General features: G+C 36.9%; 1 protein-coding gene across 20 annotated transcripts in view; it reads right to left on the minus strand.

Annotated features, from left to right (window-relative positions):
• Positions 1-11212: 11212 nt before the first annotated feature.
• PCM1 (pericentriolar material 1) overlaps positions 11213-27031 on the minus strand; it is an 89517-nt gene continuing 73698 nt past the window's right edge. For 7 of the 20 annotated variants that reach the window (XM_070781583.1, XM_070781589.1, XM_070781588.1 and 4 more), the window contains 10 exons: positions 23980-24114; positions 23111-23308; positions 18772-18834; positions 18375-18510; positions 17922-18082; positions 15341-15416; positions 14748-15004; positions 13119-13211; positions 12913-13027; positions 11213-11556 (listed from right to left, as the gene is read on the minus strand). In XM_070781583.1, coding sequence (XP_070637684.1) covers positions 11531-11556; positions 12913-13027; positions 13119-13211; positions 14748-15004; positions 15341-15416; positions 17922-18082; positions 18375-18510; positions 18772-18834; positions 23111-23308; positions 23980-24114 — 1260 coding nt within the window. In that variant the 3' untranslated portion in view covers positions 11213-11530. Of the gene's footprint in view, positions 11557-11590; positions 11789-12912; positions 13028-13118; positions 13212-14747; positions 15023-15340; positions 15417-17921; positions 18083-18374; positions 18511-18771; positions 18835-23110; positions 23309-23979; positions 24115-27031 lie in introns of those variants that run through there. The other 13 variants (XM_070781572.1, XM_070781576.1, XM_070781573.1 and 10 more) reach the window with 8 other exon arrangements.

The raw sequence follows: 27031 nt of genomic DNA on the forward strand, positions 1-27031 counted from the left end.
TGACAAACTTTATTTTCTTGGGCTCCAAAATCACCGCAAATGGTAACTGCAGCCATGAAATTAAAAGACGTTTACTCCTTGGAAGAAAAGCTGTGACAAACCTAGACAGTGTATTGAAAAACAGACATCACTTTGCTGACAAAGGTCCATATAATCAAAGCTATGGTTTTTCCAATAGTCATGTGCGGAGATCAAAGCTGCCAATTCTAAAGGAAATCAGTCCTGAATATTCATTGGAAGGACTGATGCTGAAGCTCAAGCTCCGATACTTTGGCCACCTGATGCAAAGAGCCAACTCTTTGGAAAACACCCTGATGCTGGGAAAGATTGAGGGCAGGAGGAGAAGGGGCCAACAGAAGATGAGACAGTTGGATGGCATCACCAACTCAATGGACAAGAGTTTGAGAAAGCTCCAGGAGATCAGTAAAGGACAGGGAAGCCTGGTGTGCTGCAGTCCATGGGGTCACAAAGAGCTGGACACAACTGAGCAACTGAATAACAACATGAATCTCTAATACCCTGAGTGAAGAAAGCCAGACAAACTTATATACAGTATAGTTGTATTTATATAAGTTTCTAGAAAATGCAAGCTAATCAATAGTGTCAGCAAATCAGTGGTTGCCTGGAGGTGAGGTGAAGTGGGGCATAGGCTAGACGGAAGGAATCCCAAGAGGCCTCAGGAAACTTTGGGGGACAACAGATATATTTATCATCTTGATTGTGGTAAGGGTCTCACAGGTGTGTACACCTATGTAAAAACTTAGAAAGTTGCACAGAGTTCACAATAATCCCTCAAATAAGGTTGTTAAAAATATACTTGGGAGCATACCCAACAACATGGGTGGTCTGCTAGGTATTGTGGATACCATGTTGAGCAAAAAAGAAAAGGCAAGGTCTTTGTAGATCTTAAGACACTGAAGAATCCTCTGTCCCATTTTCTTGCTCAGCTCCTGCTCCCTGCTACACACACACACTCCCTCTCGGTGACTACAGTGTCATAGGAGGAAGCTGTTAACATCAAAAAGGATTCACTGGATCGCTGCTTCAGGCAAGGGCTGCTAGAATTAGTATCCTAGAGCCTGAAGCAGCAGCAGCAGAGCCTGAAGCTAGACTTGGCTGCTATTTGGAACTGGATAGAATTCTCTGGCCTCTGTTTGTAGAGACAGTGACATCTATTTTTGTACTGTTAGGAAAGCTGTCTAGCTGTCCTCGGAAGAGCCAGCACTGGGTTAAAATCATGGGCTCAGAAATAAACCCACAAACCTATCATCAATTAATTTTCCTCAAAGGAGGCAAGAATATACAATGGAGAAAAGACAGTCTCTTCAGCAAGCAGTGCTGGAAAAGTTGGACAGCTTCATGTATATCAATGAAATTAGAATACTCCCTCACACGATATCTAAAAATAACTCAAAATGATTTAAAGACCTAAATGTAAAACGTAACACCATAAAATTCTTAGAAGAGAACATAGGTAAAACATTCCCTGATGTAAATAATAGTAGTATTTTCTTAGATCAGTCTCCCAAGCTAAAAAACTAAATCCCAAAATAAACAAATGGGACCTAGTCACACATAAAAGTTTTTTACATAGCAAAGGAAACCATAAACAAAATGAAAAGATATGGACTGGGAGAATATATTTGCAAATGATGTGACCTTGAGGGCTTAATTTCCAAAATATACAACAGTCCATACAACACAGTATCAAAAAAAAAAAAACCACCCCAAAATAAAAAATGACTAGAAAACCCTAAAAAGACATTTCTCCAAAGAAGACATACAGATGGCCAATAGGCACCTGAGAAGATGCTCCACATTGCTAATTATTAGAAATGCAAGTCAAAACTCCAATGAGGTACCATCTCACATTGACCAGAATGACCATTATCAAAAAGCCCACAAATAATAAATGGTGAAGAGGATGTGGAGAAAAAGGAACCCTCCTGGACTGTCAGTGGTTATGTAACTTGGCACAACCACTACAGAAAACAGTATGCAGTTTCCTTGAAAAACTAAAAATAGAGCCACCATATGATCCAGCAATCCCACTCTTAGGCATATATCCAGGAAAATGAAAACTAATTTGCAAGCTACATGCACCCAGTGTTCATTGCAGCACACTTTATAATAGCTAAGACATGGAAACAACCCAAATGCCCATCAACAGATGACTGGTTTAACATGTATGTACACACACACACACACAGAGGACTGGCCATAAGAAAATAAATACTGCCATTTGCAGCAACACGGATGGACCTAGAGAATACCACAGTAAGTGAAGCAAGTCAGATAAAGACAAATCTTGTATCACTTACATGTAGAATCTAAAAAAAACAATACAAATGCATCTATGTATAAAACAGCCTCAGAGAGAAAACAACTTACGGTCACCAAAAAGGAAAACAGCGGGAAGGATAAATCAGGAGTATGGGATTAATAAACTACTATATAGAAAATAAATGAGTAACAAACATTTACTGTATAGCACAGGGAACTACAATACTTTGTAATAACTAGGGAAAATAATCTAAAATATATATGAAAGTGAAAGTTGCTCAGTCGTGTCTGACTCTTTGCAACCCCATGGACTATGCAGTGCATGGAATTCTCTAGGCCAGAATACTGGAGTGGGTAGCCTTTCCGTTCTCCCAACCCAGGGATCAAACCCAGGTCTCCTGCATTGCAGGCAGATTCTTTACCAGATGAGCCACAAGGGAAGCCACACACACACACACACACACACACACACACATAAAATATAAAAATACATATACAAATAAAAAAGTCACTTTGCTGTACACCTGAAACTAATACAATATTGTAAATGAATTATACTTCAGTTAAAAAAGTTTTTGTTAACAATGAAGTATACACGTTGTTTTGAACAATATCCACACATATGCTTTCTTTTCTTCATCCTTTCCTTTGAATTGTAGTTAAAGTGTGAGGAAAGGGTAATGATAAGGGCAGGGAAATAAACTTGACTAACATTTTGCAGTGACAAATGTAGATTTTAAAACGTATCAGTGAAAAACAACTAGTCAGATGTGCTGGCATCCACTGTAATACTAAACACCATCAGTAATTGTATATAAGAACAAAGACTTCAAATCTCCTCTACTCAAACTTATCCATATAATTTTCCTTGATGGATCTGATGCTTTGCTGAATTCGTGGTGTTTTTCATATAAAAAAAATCCTTACTCAGCAGAAATGGCCTTCAGAAGGCCTGACCAATCACCGATGTCTCACTTAAACCTTACTGTCAACATACACAATGTCACAAAAGAGGTGGTGCAAAATAAATATAACTATACACCCCATGGTACTCCACCCCGCTCCCCCCCCAAAAAAAAACATGAAGAAATGAACTCTGCAAAATACCAAGTAGGAAATGGCCTTGTTTTTGCTGAGAAACTGTACAAGATGTTTGTGGTTTAGTAGTGTGATTGCATTGTCCTGTTCTCCGACCTCCTATATGACCAGCATATTACTACAGACAGGAGAGGCCCACACACTACCGCTCCTCCTCTGCCTACTTGGCCACTCTCGGCAATAACAGGAAGATGACAAGGCAAGCAAGGTTACGTTTGCCTTTAAGGTTAGAAACTATTGATAAGGTTGGCCCTGTCCTTTTTTCTTCCCACATCTTGGATCCTCAATAACAGTCTTTCCTGAACACGTGGGATGTTTGGCCTTCTATTTATAGAGAGGTAGTCAGAATGGAATCCATTTGCTTTGAAGAAGAGTTAACATTAAGTTGTTCTTGTTTCCCACAATTTAGCCACCAAACAGTAAACTGTTGTGGTGATTAACAATAATTACCTCTGTTCTTGAAAAAGTTTCTTTCAAAAGTCTACCTAACCACTTCCCTTTTCAAAAATTTGGGACACTGAAATCAGCAATGCCAGAATTCTCTGAGTAGCCAAAGACCAGCAAATAACAGGTCAGTTGAGTTATTACATAAGTAGTGCATGTTACTGAAGTTGACAAATACAATCAAACTAAATTTCTGTACGGAACCAGAAGACAACCTAAACGATTGGAAAGCTACAGTGTTCATGGATTGGAAAACAGTTATCGTTTACATTCTTACTTTCTCAAATTGATCTATTTATTCGGTGCAATTACAAATAAAATCCTGGCATTTTTTTTTAATGAAAACTAAGACAGTTCTACAATTGGAAATGCAAGACTACAGACACAGAATAGCCAAAAGTTCTTGAGGCAAAAAAGAACACATTTAGAAGACTTACGTTGCCTACTTTTAACACTTTCTAAAAAACTACAATAGTGACATGGATATGTCTGATAAGACTAGATATATGAATGGGACAGAGATTCTACACATAGAGCCACACATGGCCAACTGATTTCCATAAAGGTGACAAGACAGTTTATAATAGACAGGGACAGTCCTGTCAACAAATGGTGTTTGCTCCCATATATCTTTATATGGGAGAAAAATAAATCTGATCCTTACCTCACATAATATAAAAAATTATTCAAAATGGACAATACACCTACATGTAAAAGCTAAAACTATAAAACCTTTAGAAGTAGGAAAAAAAAATTTCAATGACTTTAGCACAGGCAAATAAATATTACTTAGGATACAAAGTACCAAACATTTAACAAGAAAAAAATCATAACTACAAGCCACCGACTGGGAGGAAATAATTTAAACAAATATGTAAGACAAAGGACTAATTATCATCTAGAATTTTTCTTTGGAAGGAAAGTTATGTCCAACCTAGATAGCATATTCAAAAGCAGAGACATTACTTTGCCAACAAAGGTCCGTCTAGTCAAGGCTATGGTTTTTCCTGTGGTCATGTATGGATGTGAGAGTTGGACTGTGAAGAAGGCTGAGCGCCGAAGAATTGATGCTTTTCAACTGTGGTGTTGGAGAAGACTCTTGAGAGTCCCTTGGACTGCAAAGAGATCCAACCAGTCCATCCTAAAGGAGATCAGTCCCGGGTGTTCATTGAAAGGACTGATGCTGAAGCTGAAACTTCAATACTTTGGCCACCTCATGCGAAGAGTTGACTCATTGGATGAGACCCTGATGCTGGGAGGGATTGAGGGCAGTAGGAGAAGGGGACGACAGAGGATGAGATGGCTGGATGGCATCACCGACTTGATGGACATGAGTTTGGGTAAACTCTGGGAGTTGGTGATGGACAGGGAGGCCTGGTATGCTGTGGTTCATGGGGTCCCAAAGAGTTGGACACGACTGAGCAACTGAACTGAACTGAGAATATAAAAAGAATTGTTACAACTTATCTTTAGGATCGGAGAAGGCAACGGCACCCCACTCCAGTACTCTTGCCTGGAAAATCCCATGGATGAAGGAGCCTGGTAGGTTGCAGTTCATGGGGTCGCTAACAGTCGGGCACGACTGAGCGACTTCACTTTCACTTTTCACTTTCATGCACTGGAGAAGGAAATGGCAACCCACTCCAGTGTTCATGCCTGGAGAATCCCAGGGACGGGGGAACCTGGTGGGCTGCCGTCTATGGGGTCGCACAGAGTCAGACACGACTGAAGCGACTTAGCAGAGCATAGCATCTTTAGGATACACTTTTAGAAACTGAATTGCTCTGTCAAAGGACATACATAAATATGAAAAAACCTTGGTGCATATTGCCAAACTTACAGGTGGTACCAAATGGGTCATTTAGTAGGAAAACCAGGGGGTGCGGTGGGGGGAGCTGTGTCTCTCAGTCCCTTCCCAGAAACCCTTAGTAGATATTCTTAAATCTGAATAAAAACCTGGCTTTTTGAATGGCCCAATGAGAAACAACCATAATAATTCAGTCAAGAGAGTCCAGAAATAAACCCACACACTTATGATCAATTAATCTATGACAAAGGAGACAAGAATACATAATGGGAAAAGGCAGTCTCTTCAATAAGTGGTGTTGGGAAAACCGAAAAGCTACACATAAAAGAATGAAATTAGAACATTTTCTTACACAATACACAAAAATAAACTCAAAATGGACCTAAATGTAAGAGACCACAAACCACAAAACTCATAGAAGCAAGCAGGTAGTATACTCTTTGACATCAGTCCCCTCAGATTTTTTTTAGATATGTCTCCTCAAGCAAAGGAAACAAAAGCAGAAATAAACAAATGGAACGACATCAAACTAAAAAGGTTTTGCACTGCAAAGGAAACTATACACAAAAGGAAAAGGCCGCCTGCTGAATGGGAGATGATACCTGCAAAAGATTTATCCGATAAAGGGTTACTATCCAAAACATACAATGAACTCATACAACAACAAAGAACAACAAACAACCCAATTAAAAAATAGGCAGATAATCTGAATAAACATTTTTCCAAAGACATACAGATGGCCAGGAGGCACATGAAAAGATGCTCAACATCATTAACCATCAGGGAAATGCAAATCTAAACCACAATGAGTCATCACCTCACACCTGTCAGGATGTCTACTATCAAAAAGAACAACAAATAAGTGTTGTTGATGATGTGGAGAAAACACCGTGTACACCGCTGGTGGAAACGCACATTTGCAGCCACTATGGAAAATGGTATGGGAATTTTTCAAAAAACAAAAAATAGAACTGCTATATTAACCAACAATTTCACTTCTGGGTACATACCCAAAGAAAACAAAAACACTAATTTGAAAAGACACACACACATCAGTGTTCACTGCAGCATTATTTACAATTGCCAAGATACGGAAGCAACCCAAATGCTCATCAATAGATGAATGGGTAAAGACAATGCGGTACACACATGCCCACATACACACGATGGCATATTACACACAGCCATGAAAAAGAATGAAATTTTGCCATTTGCAACAACACAGATGAGCCTAGAGTGTATTATGCCTAGTAAAATAAGTCAGAGAAAGACAAATATATATCTTATCAGTTATATGTACAATCTAAAATATACAAGAAATGAGTATAACAAAATAGAAACAGACTCATAGAGAACAAACTAGTGGTTACCAGGAGGGGAAGGAAAGGGAGAGGTGCAAGCCAGGGGTAGAGAATAAAGAGGCACAAACTACTACCTATAAAGTAAATAAGCTGCAAGAACATACTGCACAGCACAGGGCAGACAGCCAGTATTTTATAAAAACATTAAATGGAGTATGATCTATAAAAATAATGAATTATCATGTTGCACACTTGAAGCTAATACTGTAAATTACACTTGAGTAAAGAACAAACACAAAAACCAAAAAGCTATCTGAAATACTAATTTTGTAGTACAAACTCAATTACTCTTCCTGTGTCTTATTAAACATTTTGGGTGATTTGGGGATAGTAAGAGTGAAGGAATAGAAAGAAGAGTAAATAAAATGTAGTAGTAGAAGGAAGATAACTTGGTGAAAGTGACACTGTGGGAAAACTCCACATCTAAAATCCGTTATAATGAAGGCTCTTTAGACTTTGCCTCTTTACCAAAAGAAGGAAAAATTACTTGAGTATATAAGCAGAACATGTCAGAAAAGGCTCTGGTAAGTAGTTTTAAAAAGAATCAGTTCTAATGAGGTGGATGAAACTGGAGCCTATTATATAGAGTGAAGTAAGCCAGAAGGAAAAACATAAATACAGTATACTAACGCATATATATGGAATTTAGAAAGATGGTAACAATAACCCGGTGTACGAGACAGCAAAAGAGACACTGATGTATAGAACAGTCTTATGGACTCTGTGGGAGAGGGAGAGGGTGGGAAGATTTGGGAGAATGGCATTGAAACATGTAAAATATCATGTAAGAAACGAGTTGCCAGTCCAGGTTCGATGCTCGATACTGGATGCTTGGGGCTAGTGCACTGGGACGACCCAGAGGGATGGTATGGGGAGGGAGGAGGGAGGAGGGTTCAGGATGGGGAACACATGTATACCTGTGGCGGATTCATTTTGATATTTGGCAAAACTAATACAATTATGTAAAGTTTAAAAATAAAATAAAATTAGGAAAAAAAAAAACACTGTTTTGGAAATAGATTTTAAATTATGTCAGTTAGCACACCGAAAAGGAAGCAAAAACCTCACTATTGAGCTGTATAAGCTTGAGGAGAATCTTACCCCCTTTTTTTTTGATCTTTCTTTTCTCCAACATGAATATGTAAATGACACCTGACATTTATATGGCACTTGTCATCAGAGCATTTCCACAAGCACTACTTCATCTGTCAGAGTGTGGTATGCCTATACACATACCTTCTAGGAAGATATACTGAGTATCAACTGTGAGACAGATGAAAGGGGAATGAAAATGGAAAAAACCCTGAAATGTATATACATGGACACAGTCTAACAAAGAGTGAGGTTTAACACCAATGCTGAATGCTACCACTGTGGGCTGGTATAGCACTTATAATTTTCAGTCTTCTCATGATATCATTTCGTTAACAAAATGGCCTTAAACATGCAACTATACTCTGGGATATTCAGCTCATTAAAGGTGAAGATTTCTAATTAATATTTCTGATTAATATTCTTAATATTATAACTATACTATTTATATTAAGTTAATTACATGTGATTTGCCAGACATGTACACTTGGGATAACTACACATAGGAAAAGTCATAATGCAAGAAATATATTAAGTATGTGAGAGAACAGAACTCTGTTATACTGAAACATGCTGTGATTAGTTTTCAAATAAATCAATAGCTTTCTATAAACTGCTGGCCTGAAGGATATTCTGTTGTGGATATTTCTGAGTCTGGGCAGATGAAATGAACTCATAAGATAATTAAAACTCTGTTCATATATGAATCAGTCATTTGTAGGCACAGAATTTTCCTGTGTTCCTTTTTCCTTTAATGGAAAGTGGGTCAGCCAGAGAGACTAGTTAATATGAGGAAAAAACTAGATGTGTAAAGATAGTGAACATTAAAACGTCGAGTTGTGCAGAAAGAACAAGAAATGCTGGTTCCTCCAGGCAAGGCAACTGAGCAACCATATTTGTACAGTGAAACAAGTGAAACCCAGAGCCAGTTATTTCTTTGACAGATTTTTAAAAATGAGTTTTTTATATTAAAGAAAGTTGAACAAGAAATATACCAATCTAATTTTGAGTAAACATGAGGATTTTCTGTACACTGTATGTAAGACAGATGTAACTAAAAAAAAGAAGAGCACAGCTGCACTGTAAAAAATGTTTCTACTTTAATAAATCTCTCTGGCTGGTTGATATGTCATTATCTTTCATTTCTTTTTCTTTTAATTGAAGCATAGTTGATTTACAATGTAGTGTTAGTGTGTGGTATACATACACCAAAGTGATTCAGTTATACATATACACATATTCTTTTTCACATTCTTTCCCATTAGAGTTTATTAGGGGATACTGAATACTTTCCTGTGCTATACAGTAGAACCCTATTGTTTTCTATTTTATATATAATAGTTTGTATTGAGTTTTTTTTTTTTTTAAACACACTTAAAATTGTCAAATAAGCCAAAAATCTGGAATAAATTCTAAAGCATAAATGAGTTTGTCAATTTAAATGAAAATGCAATTCAGGGTTGTATGCAGGATACACATTTATTAACAGTGAAAAAGCATTTACCCAAAGTGAATGTTAAAAATACAAAGAGTACCTGCTGCACAGTCTGGTGAGCTCAATCTTGTAGGCATTATTTCAACCTGCCTAGGTTTCTCTCTCACTTATTTTGACCTTTCTTCCTCTTTTACCTTTAACCAAATTTTTAACTTAAAAATTAAGACAACAGTACATATTGAATGCCTAACCCTTTAGCAACAGTTACCAGGGAAAAACATATTAAGCAAGTTATCTGCTCTCAAGCACTTAAAACTAAATCATCTACTATAATAGAAAACAAAAGACCAGATTACAACAGCTGTTAAGTCAAATAAACAAATTTGATAAGGTTCACAGATACTACAATAACTTAAGATCTAAGTACAACGATTCCACTGTATCCCATCTTTAATTTGTATGCAGAGAGAGAGACAGTCTTAATATTTAATGTGTAAGGCTTGGCTTGAGTGTATCAAAATGAAGTTTCTGTAGAGTCTAGAAAACAAATCTAGAACTTAAGTATACATATAATATATATGTATACCTACTATGCTTCAATTTCCCTGAAGTCAAGCCAATTGAATAATTCCTGCTTCTGGAATGATAGTGTTCTGAGTAAGTTTAATAAAGTTGGAGATATATGTTTCACCTAATTTAAATTACAGAACAATATAGTCAATGTCCTCAGAAGGAAATCCTCATTTAATATTCCCTGACTGGACATTATAGTTTTACACTGAAGTATCAGGCAAGAATTTCGAAGGAATACCAACCAAATTCTTTTTTTATGGGGTATTTCAGTAAACTGTTGACAAATTTAAAAGACTAATTTGGACTAATTCTTCGTATTTTATTCAAGGAACAGTCTGTAAAGTTGACTTGTTAACTGGCTTCGTGAAGCCTTTAACTCGATATACGGCAAGATGGGATCTACAAGTACACCACCTTTGAAAAGCTGATTTGCTTAGTGATAAAGAGGTCACGTAATTCTCATTACTCCATACAGTACTTCATCTGCACACCTGCTTCTCTCTCACTACACACAGAGACAACTGCTACGTTTTGGCCTAAATTATCGTCTCAAAAAGCAAGGTTGTCCAAAAGCAAATAGAACCTTAGTGCTCTGGTACGTAAATTTAGTTCTATTAATCCTTACTTTAAAGAGCTTGGTTTTCCTTTTTAAAGTAATCACAATGTTACTTTCCTTGTTTAAGCGGAAATATTCTCTAATTATAGAAAATGTTCTCTCTTTTAACGTTTAAACTGAGGCAACACAGATATGAATTGAAATCCTAGAAAATATTTATCTAATAGATAATTATGTAAATTCTAGGTACTAAGGACAAGTATTCTAAACTTATTATCCAATTTGAATAGAATATTTATATTCTATAATAACTTCTCAGAAATCCTGGATACCTTTATAACCTGCCCTATTCTTGCAAAGGAATAAGACTTGCAGGTATCTAAAAGAATATCAGACTCAATAGCAGCAACACTGGCATTATTTGGAAGCCTGGCCTGAAGGCTGGGCTTTATAATAAATAGTATATTTCTTTAACTCTTGACCATTGCTCTTCTCTGAACAGCCTAATTATATAGAACAGTGACTTGCTGTATAGAATTCAACATAATTTTCAAAAAAGATAGTTTACAGATAAGTCCAAACTTTATTTAAAACTACATTTTAAATTCTATGTTACTAAACATCACAATGGGGAAAAAAATCAGGACCAAAAAAATGAAAGAAAAAGAAAAAAACCCCACAGTGTATCAAGGCTTGAATCTGTCCAGAATTCAGTTTTTGATGTTTTAAACTGCCATGGGCAGAGATTAGCACACCTACCAAAAATGCAGTGTCAAACTGATTTACATTTTATACAGATTAAAACAGATGTTTATTTAGTGCCATTTTCATATACGTATTGATCATGTCAAGAAAGAGTTAGATGAGCCTCTGGAGACATCTCATGTACTTTGGGCTCCCACTGTTTCTGAAAAACAGAATCATGGTTAATGCCTTATAAATTACTTACTGAGTTAATATGACCTTATAGAATTTAGTTTAATATTGTTCTCTTCCATTTAAAACTTTCAATTTTAATATAAAGTTATTACAAAAGAAACTTACTTTGCTACAATAATTCCCTGACGACACCACCAACAGTTTAAAAGGCATAGGTAAGGGTTTCCATCTTAAGATGGCAGACTGAGCACATACTTGCTCTCAAAAAAAAACAAAACAAAAAATACATTAGGGGAAAAAAAAAGTATAAAAATGAATAAATCCAGACCATTAAAAGAAGTGGTTGTGAGAGAACCAGAGGACAGGAGATAAAAACAAATTTCCAGAACGCTGAGAACAGATGGAGGCGCAGGGCAGCATGGAGGAAGCTGCAGCCCAGACACGCGACGACAGGCAGCAGGGGAGAGGGTACCAACTGCAGCCCTAACAGGCAGGAATGGGCTGAAAACTGGGAGATTAACTGAAGGTTTGATATATGGTTTCTCTTTTCGTCACCCTATTTCTTAAAAAAAAAACAAAAAATCTTGAGTTTCATCAACTGATGAACAAACAGAAAATCCTTGACCTTAATGCAAGAAATGTTCTCCTCTGAGTGGCCCTTGGGTTGTGCTATTAGACCCAAAAGAACGAAATCTTCCCAGATTTCCTGGGACTATCACTTGGCTCTGCAATGAATCATAAAATCTTCAGGAAAGTATAAAAGATTTCATTTTTATAGTTACAAAAACAGAATATAAGTGTGTTTAATAAGGTCAATAAAGTATGAAATGAGTAAATCAAACAGAGAAGGAAAAAGGGAGGAGCAAGCAGTTGGGTAATGACCAAAACTGACAGAACTAGAAAATGCGTACCTTTATAAGAACAAAGGTAGCAGAAAAACCAAAAATAACAGAAACACTGAAAAAAGAGGTAGGTGTAAATAACTTTTCATTTGGGATAAAAGAAACATTATCTAATTTTTAAAATTCAGGAAAATTATAAGAATAGTATATAGAGATATAAAGGGCCTCCTCCAAAAGAACTGAAAACCAATGATTAAAAGAAATGGGCTCTTGACAATCATCACTAACTCCTCTGTAGCTTTCTTTCTTAAGCCATGTGCATCTATTACACTGTTAAAACTAAAAATAGAAAACATTATCTGATAGTACTATTTTATAAATTGGGCAGTGGAACTAAAATTTTTACAGAATTATGCTTCCTTTCTAATGTTTGGCTTCTATCTTCCAGGTACTAGTAGCACATTTTAAAAACTAAAACAAAATGATGGTATCAAGATTCAGTAACTTTTCAGTGTGATATGATTAAAACTGCTAACTCTTACCAGGTTCTTTTAGTGTCTGAGAATTCCCAGCTAATTCTTCAGTCTGCATTGCACATATTTCACCAGATAAGTGGTTTTTCTGTTCTTCTTCGGCCATTTTCTTCCTTAGATCTGCCTGTAGAATGAAAATGAAAAATACAAAATCATTTTTCATTTTAACAATATCTGCTATATAACAACAACTGTAATTAAAGAGAGTGAAATACCTCTGAATATATTGTCAGTTTAAGTGGTAAATCTTCAACTTTCACAAAGTCTTCTTCATCAGATTTTTGACTTATGTTACCAGATTCTGCTTCCTATAAGATTAACAAATTATATTTAATGAAGGCAATCCACTCTATCTCTGGATCTAAACCAAAGTCATCCATGCCAAGAGATAAAGTGGATTCTCACATGTGTATAGATGTCAGTAATTCTGTCGTATTTGCTTTTCTTCTATATTTAGCTCAATGAGTAGAACAGAAATCTAGAGTTCAACATGAAGGGTTGCCCACTTGTAACAGTGGGTACACAGTGAAGCTTCTGTGCACCCATTTTACAAAGAGCCCATTCATACAGGTTAAAGGAAGAAACAGTAGTAGTTACACTGAGGGCTAAAATAATTATGACAACCCTCATTTCTTGATATTTTAACAGAATGCATCAGAGCTGTACTCAGAAGAATATAAGTAAACACAGATTTTCAATATCAACTCTGGAAGCTCAAACAGAAAGATGAGGTGCGAATTTAGTAATTCACAAAAGTTATTAAAAATCACCTCACACTGTTTTTCAGAAACCTGAAGCGTTTTCTCCCAGTTTTTTGATTTTTAATAGTATCATCACTCTACCAATTACCCAAGTGGAAACCTTAAGTTCTTCTTTTTCCTGAAACATTTCTCACCCATTCCTCTCTCATTCAGCTCAATTTGTATTTATATGATATTGGAGACTCTCAACTCTGACTCCTCAACAACACTTCTTATACAGTCATCGGATTCATCTTCAAAATCCGTGACTCTGACTGACCATTTCACTTTCTTGCGCAAGACCTTTAATAGTGTTCCCTGCCTAAAATCCAAAATCCTTCAGGACCTTCTATGATCTAACTTCAAGTAAATTTTGAGCAAATCTCTTCTGTAGCAATTCTATGCACTCATCAAATAATAACAGTAAGAAACCTAATAAGTGACTTTTACAGTTTTCAATGGAAAATTTTACTGTTAGTGAAGCAAATAAAACAATTAAGATACTCTTTCTACTGTTTCTGAAATACCCCCTTTTGCTGAGAAGCTTTGAAATTATATTATAAACATATCTTTTGGAAGAAAACTGATGTTGATTAAAAAATATGTGAAACATGTTCTTTAGACTTAAAGAACATTATTACAAATCCCTTCATTTTTACCCACAAGACAAAGTATATAAAACATACACAACCCAAGGACCCAAAAAACAACCTATTGGCTATAAAATTAAATTGAAACAAATGTCTGGAGAAAACCTAAACTTATGTACTTACATTATAAATGCAAATTTGCTAGCTTACTTTTTCGTCATTCACTATAAATAGACAGGGACTCTACTGCTGTCAAATGAACTCTCTCAAGGTTACCACATACAATTCATCTCTTTGGTTCTCAAAACTATGAAAGTAGAATTGTAGGTTTTGAAATGGTCATCTTCGTTCACTATCACTCTTCTGTTTGAGTTTAAAATAAGTCTGAATGAGAAATAAGTATGCTCCAACAGTTTCTAAACCCAAACGCAAAGTGGAGTTGTGTTTACATATGAGAAATGTTAACCTGCAAATGAAGAGAGGGGCACAGAAATGAAATGCACACGATACCTACATAGTCATTCACTAACACTGGAGATTCAGTATCAGGACTTCCAGCCAAAGAACTTTCAGGAGTCTCCTGAGCAGATTTCACTTCTTTGACTCTAGGCACCAAGGTTTCAATTTCAGTTAAAGGTAAAGGCAAAGGGTTAGGTTGACTGGACGAGTCGATGGTAGTGAGAGTGTCCTTCTGGACAGGGCTATTTAAAGGTTGCTCATTTTCCACGATATTGAGGTAACAGGGCTTCACAGGAGTGCTATCCTGGTCACCTGTCATCAAAAGAAAGTCTTAACATTAGTGTTATGCAACTGTCATTAAGTTTTACTAATGCGCCAAATAAAGACTAAAATGTATAAATGTATAATCAGACTACTTTCCTTACAAAATTTGTGTTTAAGTATTTATCAACTTTTCTTTAACAACTGTTTGCAGAAACAAAGCCCTAGCATTTTCTACACAGGATTTAGGGAGAGAAAAAAGACATGTATCAGGTCCAAAATACCTTCAAACTTCCATTAGCTAAGAATTTAGATTTCTTTGTTTTTAAGCACATAAAGGACACACTGCAGATAATTTTAAAATGCAAATTTTAAACTTTTTTTTACCTTTACTAGTAGTGGGTTCTTGTTCTGATGGGACATTTTTGCTTTCTGATGATTTTTCAAAATCATGCTGTGGAACCTAGAAGGAAAAAATAATGTCTTAATAGTGGGACCTAAATATATAGTCACTATACAGGAGATGGATGGTATTTCCAACCTGAGACCTTCATACAAGGAAATTTTAAAATAATCTTCTAGAAGTGTTTCAAGAAGGCTGTGGTTGCAATTTCAAGATGGCTAAGTTTAAAAAGTTTACTTTTCTTAACTTCAGAATAACACAAAGAACTGGAGTAGTATAGATTTTACTATTATTTTTTTCAGACCTGACTCTATATTAAATGAAACTAAAAGATACTTGCTTATATGTAGATGTTAACTGAAGGAAAGGAGAGAAGGATGAACAAGCTAACTGCTATCTGTAGGAGGAGAGAAAATTGAAGATTCACCTCATAATTGGATGCCCCAGATTCTAGGAAGGAAGGAGTAGAGTGGTGGGGTGGGACTCGGTGACAAGGGGGTGGTGCTGAAGGCTGTTTGAAGCTGCTTGAGAAAAACGTGGACACTTAAGATTCCCTCCCCAGGCTCAACAGAAAATTGGAAATTATATTTTGGAGGAAATGAGCTAGTGAGTCTCAGACTCGGGGGCACCGTGGAAGGGACAGGCTGTGGAAAGCATGAGTGACATGTGTCAAATGAAACGGATACAGTGTCAAAATGAAACGGAAGATCTAGCGCAAGGCTGTATAATGGTGGGACTCTCAGCCCTAACCCTGCACCCAAGTTCAGAACACCAACAGCCAAGGAGAGGGACCTCCTACCGGGCAGAAGGAGATGGGCAGACCCTCCCTACTTTGAAGAAATTAAACTATTCCAATAGGAATTGCCATTTAGGATTTTCTATCAAAGAGTTATCTACTTGGCTGCCCCACAGTAAAGCCCAAAAGAATTCCAACTGGCTTTTTGGTGTATTATTCTTTAATGTCAGCACCAAAGGTAGACTGGATATTTGGAGAAAGCCTTTATGTGTGGGTAAGAGAAAATACTGCTCCCATGAAGTAAAAGGGTGCTAAAAAGAAGTAACAATCAGAAAAAAGTACTTAGAAATTAAAATTATGACAGTTGAACTAAAAATAATATCATAGAGTTAAGGTCAAATAAATCTCCCAGAAAGTAATAAAACAGATCAATGGGTCAATAAAATGAAAAGGAGAAAATAGGGCCAATTAACATCTGATAACATTTATTTCAGAAGAAAAGAAGAGAAAATGGTGAGGAAGAAATTAAAGAAAATTTACCAAACCTGAAAAACATGCTACAGATTAAAAAGACAACTGAGTACACCTAGTGTAGTGAATAAAAAAGACCAGCAACAATGTATATTATCACTGTAAAATTTCAGAACTCCAGGTGAAAAAAACTTCTAGAGTTATAAAGAAAAAAGGACATATATGAAAAATCAGAACTAAGAAAGGCCTTCAAAGACCTGAGCGGAAATGATTTTCAACACAGAAATACTGAGTTTTCTTAGACAATATAAAATGGCAACTAGAGAAAGGAATGGTTACTCACTGGCTGGTGGGCTATAGTCCATGGGGTCTAAAAGAGTCAGACATTGAGCAGGGGGAAAAAAAAAGTCAAGATATGTTTTGCACTCTTTCTTAGAGAGTGACTGGAAGATGTGTTCCACCAAAATTAGGTGATAAACCAAGGAAGAGAAAGGCAAGATTTGATTCCAGAAACTGAGACCTTAAAGTACGAAAGAGGGGATTCCCTAGCTGGTAGCTATCTATAGGTCTAAAGAAGAGCCAAACCCAGAATGGAGCAGGAAGCAAGAAAGCTCCGGAAAGGACAAAACTGAGTGACTGGTTCATGAAGAAAATTCTGAGAGATTTATTAAGCTACTGGTGGCCAGAGCAAGCACTTGGGTACGTGATCAAAGAAAATAAATAAAGAATTGAGACAGTTTTTAAATTCAGGTGAAAAAAATGTACAAGACTAAGCAGTAAACACTATTTTCTTAGCTCAACAGCCAGTAATATTGGCATGGTTCATTTAAATCTAAATATTTGATTAAAATAGATTTAATTAAAAGACATGCTTAAATGAGGAATCATATGTGACCTGAGAGTCTTCACCTGCTATAACAGAATTCAAAAGGTAACATCTAACACATACACGAATAAATAAATACACACACATATTATTTAGATAGAGGCTAAACAGCAGAAGAAATCAAAGTTTTGCCTCTGGGGCAGGCTGAGGTGAGGATAGGAAGGGGAATGATTTTATTTTGTTACATACTACTTCCATGTAAAACTAGAAAAAACATAAGTTAAAAATAAAAATCTAAAGTCATCACATAGTTTTCAGGATTTGTTATTAAAATATTTTAAGTGCTTTAAATGTAAAAACATTGCTGAATAAAAAAAAATAAGTGTTTTAGATTTTAATAAGGATATTGAAGAAGTCTATATTCATGAAAATCAGAATGGGGAAGCTGTTGATTTTAGCATGTTTAAAAAGAACGTGCTTTTAGGTGTCACAGGAAGAATGGTGAAGAGTGTGTAAGTCTGCACTGGAATACCTGATCATCGTGTTCATTTTCTTCTGTAGTTTCAGTGTTAGCCTGAAGTGACGTCTGGACATCTACAGGTCCCTCTTCAAATTCTTCTATCTCTTCATCTTCATTCTCATCTTCTCCACTTCCGTAATTAGTCAAAGCCTGAGTTTCAGCTTTGGACAAACCTAGGTCGATCAACACACAACTTTAAGTAAAAGTTCCAGCACTTCTTTCCTAGCAGCTGCCATTTATTGCATGCCACACTGTGCAAGTGCCTCACATACAGCATCTGAAACCTTCAAACCCGTAAGTGCTAGGAAACTGCTGCTGAAAGGACAGGGAACTTAGTCAGGGTCACACTGAAATTCACAGTTGTCTAACACCTAATTCTATATTCATTCCACTGCAACAAACTGTTTCAATAAGTGATCTGTAAAGAACTAATGCATAAACCTAGTCTAGAGCCTTCAGACTTACTAATAGACACTGGACATTCTTCACTTTCTTCATCATCCTCTTGATCAGAAATATCAGATCTCACATTTTTGGGGCCGTCACCATCATAAACCTCAGACGTTTGAGTCTGCTTAACTGTTTCCGTCTCATCCTTGTCCTAGCCACAAATAAATTTGAGTAATTAATTCCTTAAAGTACATTTTTTAAAGGTATATAGTAAGTCTATCATAAAAATTAGTAAGTCATTATCTAATTAAAAAATATAAAGAATGATTTTAAATTTAGTTGTTTTTAAAAGAAAATAAAACTCTGTCAGAAGAAAGGACATTTTATGATCTACTTTGCTCTCTACTATTAAGGTAAAAGCTACTAAAATTATTTAATCTTTTGTTTCAAAAGCCACTGAATTAGCACATACTTTGTCTTCATCATCAATTTCTCCAGCAGGTGAACTGTGATCTCCTTCAAGAATCCTTTTGGCCTATAAGCAAATCGGTTAGGCAGAATTCAGGGGTGATCATTCATTATCACACTTAAGTACTCAGTAAACTTTAACAAATCCTGCATTCTTAAACCATCATCCAAAGAGATTACTGTTTTCTTAGAAATATAAATTCAACTCTTATTAAATAAATCTTTTAAATGAAGAAAAACAAAAAGCAACACGGTCTACCTGACATCTCCTTGGATATCTAAGAAACATCACAAACTTACTAAATCCAAAACAAAAATCTTGATTCCTTTCCTTCTAAAACCCCCGTCTCCCTTCAGTCTTCCTAATCTCAGTAAACTGCCCTTCATTCACCAAAATGCACAAGTCAGAATCAGCCTGTACTTTATGTTTATTACCCACATCTGAACTACTAGACTGCATTTGACTTAATCATCCTAATGTACGTACTGTTACACACTCAGAGCTGAGACACTTCTTACTCACCCAATTCTTACATAAGAGCTGAGACACTTCTTACATGGACAACTGCAACAACCTTCCAAGAAGTCTCTCTGCTTCTCTCTCTACTCACCTACAATTCCTACTCAATAACGAAGCCTGACAAATCTTAACTGAGATTAGGACACTCCCCTCTCTCAAACTTTCCTGTGAGTTTCCATCATGCTTAGAATAAAATAAAATATAAGGTCCCTACAACAGTTTCTAAGATTTCACAAACTCGTCCTATTTACCTCTGTGACTTCATCTCCTACAGGCTCACCTCATTTAAAGTGTTCCTGCCTCCCTGGTTTCTCTCTTCCCCAAAACACTCAATCCTGCTTTGAAGTTTTTACACTTAATGGTTCTCTCTGCCTGGAACTGTTACACTTAACAGTTCTCTCCTCTCATCTTCGTTATAAACTCTTGTCTTTCCATAGCTTAGCTCACATTTCATCCCCTGAAGGAGCCTCTTGATTCTGCCATCTAAAGCAGTCCTCTCTATCATTTTTATCATATCATCCTGTTCTATTTCCTTCAAGCTCTAAGTAATGGCTGAAATTATCTGAAACTTATGTCTAGAAGAAAAACATTACGAAAAGCCTGAAAAAGGTGGCCTTCCTGATTTTACCTACTTTAGATTTCTGCAAGAAGGGTTATCTCTTTATGTTTTGGGTCTTGACCTGTTTTTCCTCTTACGATTAGAGTCAAGAAAAGGGTGCTGGTGTCTCGGGGGAAAGCCTCCTGGTAGGCCTCAATCTCAAAAAAGACAGAATGATCTCTGTTTGTTTCCAAGGCAAACCATTCAGTATCACAGTAAACCAAGTCTATGCCCCAACCAGTAACGCTGAAGAAGCTGAAGTTGAACGGTTCTATGAAGACCTACAAGAACTTTTAGAACTAACACCCCAAAAAGATGTCCTTTTCATTATAGGGAACTGGAATGCAAAAGTAGAAGTCAAGAAACACCTTGGAGCAACAGGCAAATCTGGCCTTGGAATATGGAATGAAGCAGGGCAAAGACTAATAAGAGTTTTGCCAAGAGAAAGCACTGGTCACAGCAAACACACTCTTCCAACACCACAAGACTCTACACATGGACATCACCAGATGGTCAACACCAAAATCAAACTGATTATATTCTTTGCAGCCAAAGATGGAGAAGCTCTATACAGTCAGCAAAAACAAGACAGGGAGCTGACTGTGGCTCAGATTCATGAACTCCTTATTGCCAAATTCAGACTTAAACTGAAGAAAGTGGGGGAAACCACTAGACCATTCAGGTATGACCTAAATCAAATCCCTTATGATTATACAGTGGAAGTGAGAAATAGACTTAAGGGACTAGACCTGATAGAGTGCCTGATGAACTATGGATGGCGGTTCGTGACATTGTACAGGAGACACGGATCAAGACCATCCCCATGGAAAAGAAATGCAAAAAAGCAAAATGGCTGTCTGGGGAGGCCTTACAAATAGCTGTGAAAAGAAGAGAAGCAAAAAGCAAAGGAGAAAAGGAAAGATATAAGCATCTGAATGCAGAGTTCCAAAGAATAGCAAGGAGAGATAAGAAAGCCTTCCTCAGCAATCAATGCAAAGAAATAGAGGAAAACAACAGAATGGGAAAGACTGGAAATCTCTTCAAGAAAATTAGAGATACCATGGGAACATTTCATGCAAAGATGGGCTCAATAAAGGACAGAAATGGTATGGACCTAACAGAAGCAGAAGATATTAAGAAGAGGTGGCAAGAATACACAGAAGAACTGTACAAAAACCATCTTCACGACCCATATAATCACGATGGTGTGATCACTCATCTAGAGCCAGACATCCTGGAATGTGAAGTCAAGTGGACCTTAGAAAGCATGACTATGAACAAAGCTAGTGGAGGTGATGGAATTCCAGTGGAGCTATTTCAAATCTTGAAAGATGATGCTGTGAAAGTGCTGCACTCAATATGCGCACAAATTTGGAAAAGTCAGCAGTGGCCACAGGATTGGAAAAGGTCAGTTTTCATTCCAATCCCAAAGAAAGGCAATGCCAAAGAATGCTCAAACTACCGCACAATTGCACTCATCTCACACGCTAGCAAAGTAACGCTCAAAATTCTCCAAGCCAGGCTTCAGCAATATGTGAACCGTGAACTTCCAGATGTTCAAGCTGGTTTTAGCAAAGGCAGAGGAACCAGAGATCAAATTGCCAACATCTGCTGGATCATTGAAAAAGCAAGAGAGTTCCAGAAAAAACATCTACTTCTGCTTTATTAACTATGCCAAAGCCTTTGACTGTATGGATCATAATAAACTGTGGAAAATTCTGAAGGAAATGGGAATACCAGACCACCTGACCTGCCTCTTGAGAAACCTGTATGTAGGTCAGGAAGCAACAGTTAGAATTGGATATGGAACAGACTGGTTCCAAACAGGAAAAGGAGTACGTCAAGGCTGTATATTGTCACCCTTCTTATTTAACTTCTATGCAGAGTACATCATGAGAAACACTGGGCTGGAAGAAGCACAAGCTGGAATCAAGATTACCGGGAGAAATATCAATAACCTCAGATATGCAGATGACACCACCCTTATGGCAGAAAGTGAGACGAACTAAAAAGCCTTTTGATGAAAGTGAAAGAGGAGAGCGAAAAAGGTGGCTTAAAGCTCAACATTCAGAAAACAAAGATCATGGCATCTGGTCCCATCACTTCAAGGCAAACAGACAGGCAAACAGTGGAGACAGTGTCAGTGTCAGTGTCCAAAATCACTACAGATGGTGATTTCAGCCATGAAATTAAAAGACGCTTACTCCTTGGAAGGAAAGTTATGACCAACCTAGACAACATATTCAAAAGCAGAGACATTACTTTGACAACAAAGGTCCGTCTAGTCAAGGCTATGGTTTTTCCTGTGGTCATGTATGGATGTGAGAGTTGGACTGTGAAGAAGGCTGAGCACTGAAGAATCGATGCTTTTGAACTGTGGTGTTGGAGAAGACTCTTTAGAGTCCCTTGGACTGCAAGGAGATTCAACCAGTCCATTCTGAAGGAGATCAGCCCTGGGATTTCTTTGGAGGGAATGATGCTGAAGCTGAAACTCCAGTACTTTGGCCACCTCATGCGAAGAGTTGACTCACTGGAAAAGACTGATGTTGGGAGGGATTGGGGGCAGGAGGAGAAGGGGACGACAGAGGATGAGATGGCTGGATGGCATCACCGACTGGACGGACCTGAGTCTGAGTGAACTCCAGGAGTTGGTGATGGACAGGGAGGCCTGGCGTGCTGCGATTCATGGGGTTGCAAAGAGTCAGACATGACTGAGCGACTCAACTGACTGACTGAACTGAGGCCTCAGCTGAGGGGAAAAAACATCCAATTTCATATGTGATCAAGACTAATTCAACAGGGCATAGTAGCTACAGGGATGTGCAACCATGGCCTAATTAATAACAAGCATGTGTGTTGGCTGAGGTGCTAACACTCCTGGGGCATCTACTGTGATTAACAATAGCCACGGCAGGCAACTGGCCAATGGCCAGATCCCAGTCCTCTCTCTCTGGATAAGCGGCCATAACGTGAAGTAGATACTTGACAATCCCCTGCCACCTGTTCCTGTCTTGAGCATCCCTGATCTCGAGCCACTGCTGTTACTGAGATTCAGTAAGTGGCTGGTGTTACGTTATTGACTTATAATCTGATTAACTCACATTACAAAAAAAAAAAAAAAATGCTTCGGTGAGGTCAAGTATGATTTTATTTACTCATAAAGATCAAAAAGGACATTTATACACTAATTACCACTATTTCTATATCAAAATGAATGTCATTTACCTCTTTTGCATAAGACTGTATCACTCCAGCAGCTTCTATTTTCCTTTTGCATCTCTGTTTAACAGTTACACTATTATTATCCAAATCTTGCATGAGCTTAAAGAAAGCCAATTCATTAAATAACACTTCAGATATCTCTACAAGAAGATCTTCTCCACAATCCTTCAGTTTTCTGCCAGCAAATTTTGCCAGTGAATCCTATTCAAAGACAAACCAAATCACTTTAAGATTATACCAAACTTTAACTGTGGGTAGAGAAATACAGATGATTAACAAATTTGAATTATAATACTCATGAAGGGAAAAACAATTTTGTAACTTTTTAGTACTGAAAAACTTAAAACTAATGTCCAAGATAGGCTAAAACACAATAGGTGAATATTACTAAGCAGGACTCTTGCTAGTCCTGCCCCCAGTTAGGAAGCACTACTATTACATAATTTAGTTACTGTTACAGCCCAAGAAGTCTCTACTATCAATAGTTTCCAGTTTCTACAATTTCCCAGATTGGTAAAAAAAAAAAAAAAGAAAAAAAATTATTTTAGAAAATACCAAGGAATACTTTCTAAACATTCCAAACTTGAAATGTTGTTCTTAGGTAGAGGAAAAATCAAAACAAAATTTTATTAGAGTTGGAAAAAGCCTTAGAGATGGTAAAGTTAAATGAAGACACAGGGCCTAATACAGTATTTTTTAATTAAGTAAGGAATAACCTAAAAAGTATTACAGCGTCATCCCAAACGGATGCTAGAATGAACATCTACTTGAATAAATTGTGTAATGCCAGAAAATGGGGGGGTGGGGGGGGTGGGCAGGGAGTCCTAACCACATGGTACATACTGGTAAGTCATATAAGTACAAGCTCTTACCTGTAATATACTTCCAAGCTGCTTATGAAAGAACTTTACAAACTCTTTGCTCTCATTGTTTTGCTGAGTAAGGACCAAAACCATGCGTCTTACTGAGGTTAGAAGTTGAGAAGAACATACTTCATCCATGTGCTCCTGAGAAAAATTCTAGTTGGTTAAGATATAACTTACTTATTGTGTAAAAAGTGTTAATCCACATGATATATGAGAGTGTATTGTTCTTGCATAAGCTCCTCAACTTTTAGAGGCACATTTGGAGACTTTGTTCATAAGAACAGCCAACTCCCCACTACACACACTAAAAGGTTTGCAAATTTTGATTCACCATAGCAGATAATAGCCAATAAGAAACTGGCTGATTCAACATTTCCCACTACTTCCTTTCTGTACTTTAAGGAACTATTCCTGCCATAGTTTCTATATCGCCTGTATGCCTATTTGCAGTGCAGTTCAACTAATCGCACAATCATACTTCAACTTCCACCAAATTTCCTGTGTTATCTGCTAACTTTCCTTAGCCTTGGCACTGCTGACATCCTGTGGGTTGGAAGACGTTGAGCAGCCCTCTGAAGTCTACCCAAAAAAATCAAGATTTGAAGTGAAACGAGACTTAATAGTTGAAATCAGATCATTAGTTCTACTAATTTTGTTGGCCTCAGAAATTGTCTGAAGTGATAAATTTAGCAAGGGAATCCTCATGAAAGAATAGAATCAGACACAAAATTGCAAATGCAACAAAATTTTCTGAGATGGTTTCATTCCCTACACATGAAGGTAAGTTATATTTTTTAACATTTAGAAAATAATTATACATATCAAATAAATATCACTACCAATATACCTAATTTAACAAAAAAGACACATTTAAAAGTATTTATTGCATTACATGAACACAAAAATGTAAAAGAAAAAAGGCAATACTACTCTGTTTATGGCTAAGATGGAAGTAAGCAATAACCTAAATAGAATAAAATAGCATATATTCTTATAATTTAGGGGAATATAAATATTTTAGGGGTAAAAATATATTTTAATAAAGACACAAAAATAATTGATGAAATTGATGTATTTGTTTAATCTCCTCAAATTCCTTTTATCTAGTCTCTGAGATCCTTCTTGAGGGTAAGTACTAAGAAATTGAGAAAGATCTTGTTCTATTGGCGGGGTATAGCAGGAAATCGCGATACTTTGTCTTAAGTGCTCTATAAAGACAGGTACCAAGTTTCCCAAGAGCAGGGAAAAGAAGGAGAAATTCTGCCAGCTAATACATACAAAACTATTTCAGCTCAATCCTGAAGGATAAGACCAACAGAGGAAGGATAAAGGCCATTCTGGGCAAAGGAAGTAACATGGGCAATGTGCCTTTTTGAACAATGTCAAGCAGGATACAAGGCATGTGGAAGGAACAGTTAAAAGGCTGGGATCAGGCTGTAGAAGTTTTATGAGCAATGCTGAATCTGATCTGGATCCTGTAGGCCAACAGTTTTCAACCTATATACTTGACTAGTTTAAAAACCACAGTCAAGGTTTGGTAGATCAATTCACTTACTAACATTCAATAAGTATTTCCTGAATACTACTATGTGCATGTATTATTCCTGGGACTGGTAAGACACTGACCAAAACTATCTCTGATGTAACTCTTCATGACTTCATGGAGTCTACATGTAACAAGGGAAACAGACAAAATCAATGAGCAAATATTAAATAGGTTATAAGGTGATAAGCACTATGAAGATAAAGAAAAGCAGGTAAGGAAAGGGGAGATCTGTTCACCAAATAAATAACATTTGACTAAAGCCTTCAGGGTTCAAAGGAGAAAGCCATGCAGACATGTGAAAAAACAGCATTCTAGACAGAAGTATCAGCAAGTGTCAAAGCCTTCGAAGCACCAGTAATGCTAGCAGGAGAGTTGAAAGATTAGAAGAGGAAGCAGAGACAAAACCATCTGGTGCTGCTGGGGGTGCTCAGGAAGAGGCTAAGGTTTTTAGTTTCTACATGCAATAATTTGGGCGTAGACAGATGGATCCTCTTTCCTCTCTTGGCTATCAAGCCTCTTTGGAGAAAACTGTTCCTAGAACTGCTTTTTCTCTCTTCTCTCAAAATACTCCAAAAAAAGCAATTACTTCCACCAAGGGAAGAAATATAAGTGTACGGAAATAAAAATTTTTGCTGTCAGCATCTAACACATTGGCAAGTACAAGCAGGTTGTAAGAAATGAACCTAATGACAACATATTTTGTATTTTCCCAACTCTGAATGAAAAGATTGTCTTTTCATCTCTATTTTTTAAAATTTCCATTAAATGAGAATGTAAGAGTCCCATCTCAGAAACCAGTCCTGGCTTTCCTTCTCTCCCCTCTTCCTTGTTATTAAACAAAAAATGGTACTGCTTTACTTGTCTTATAGTTTCACTGTTGCTAGGAATATAAATTGTTAACCTTTCTGAGGGATAATGTAGCATAATGTCTCAAAAGTCTTAAAAATATTTATACCCTTAAAGCTACAAATTCTATGTCTAAGAATTATGTCAAAGGAAATAAAAATGGGATGCATACTTAAATTTAGCTAAATCATTTAAGCATTTTTCATAATAGTGAAAAACAAACCAGAAGAGAATAAACACAAACATTTAACAACAAGAACTAATAAAATAATTAACAGGAAATTTTGTTCTATGAATACTCAACCCTCACAGTAGCAATCATATTGTAAGTAGTAAGTTATTACTACTGGCAGTCCTACTTAGTCAACTCTGGCTCTTCTGCTTTTGCACAACCTCTTTATGTTTGATCACTGATCCTGGGCCCTAGTTCTAGTTCTAGGCTCCCTTCTCTTATCTAGTGCTGTGCTTTAGGTGACCCCATCTACTATTAGTAAGATCTGCTGATTTTCAAAATATATCCCATTTGTCTACTGTGCCCCATCTTTAGTACCACACCCTTACCTAAGTCATGATCATTTCTTGCCTGCCTCACTGTTGTTCTGACCCCTATACTCAATTCTCCAGAAACATCAGATTTTGTTTCTCTTACTTAAAATCTCCTACAAG

Source organism: Bos indicus, chromosome 27, assembly GCF_029378745.1.
Source record: "Bos indicus isolate NIAB-ARS_2022 breed Sahiwal x Tharparkar chromosome 27, NIAB-ARS_B.indTharparkar_mat_pri_1.0, whole genome shotgun sequence".
Lineage (NCBI taxonomy): Eukaryota > Metazoa > Chordata > Mammalia > Artiodactyla > Bovidae > Bos > Bos indicus.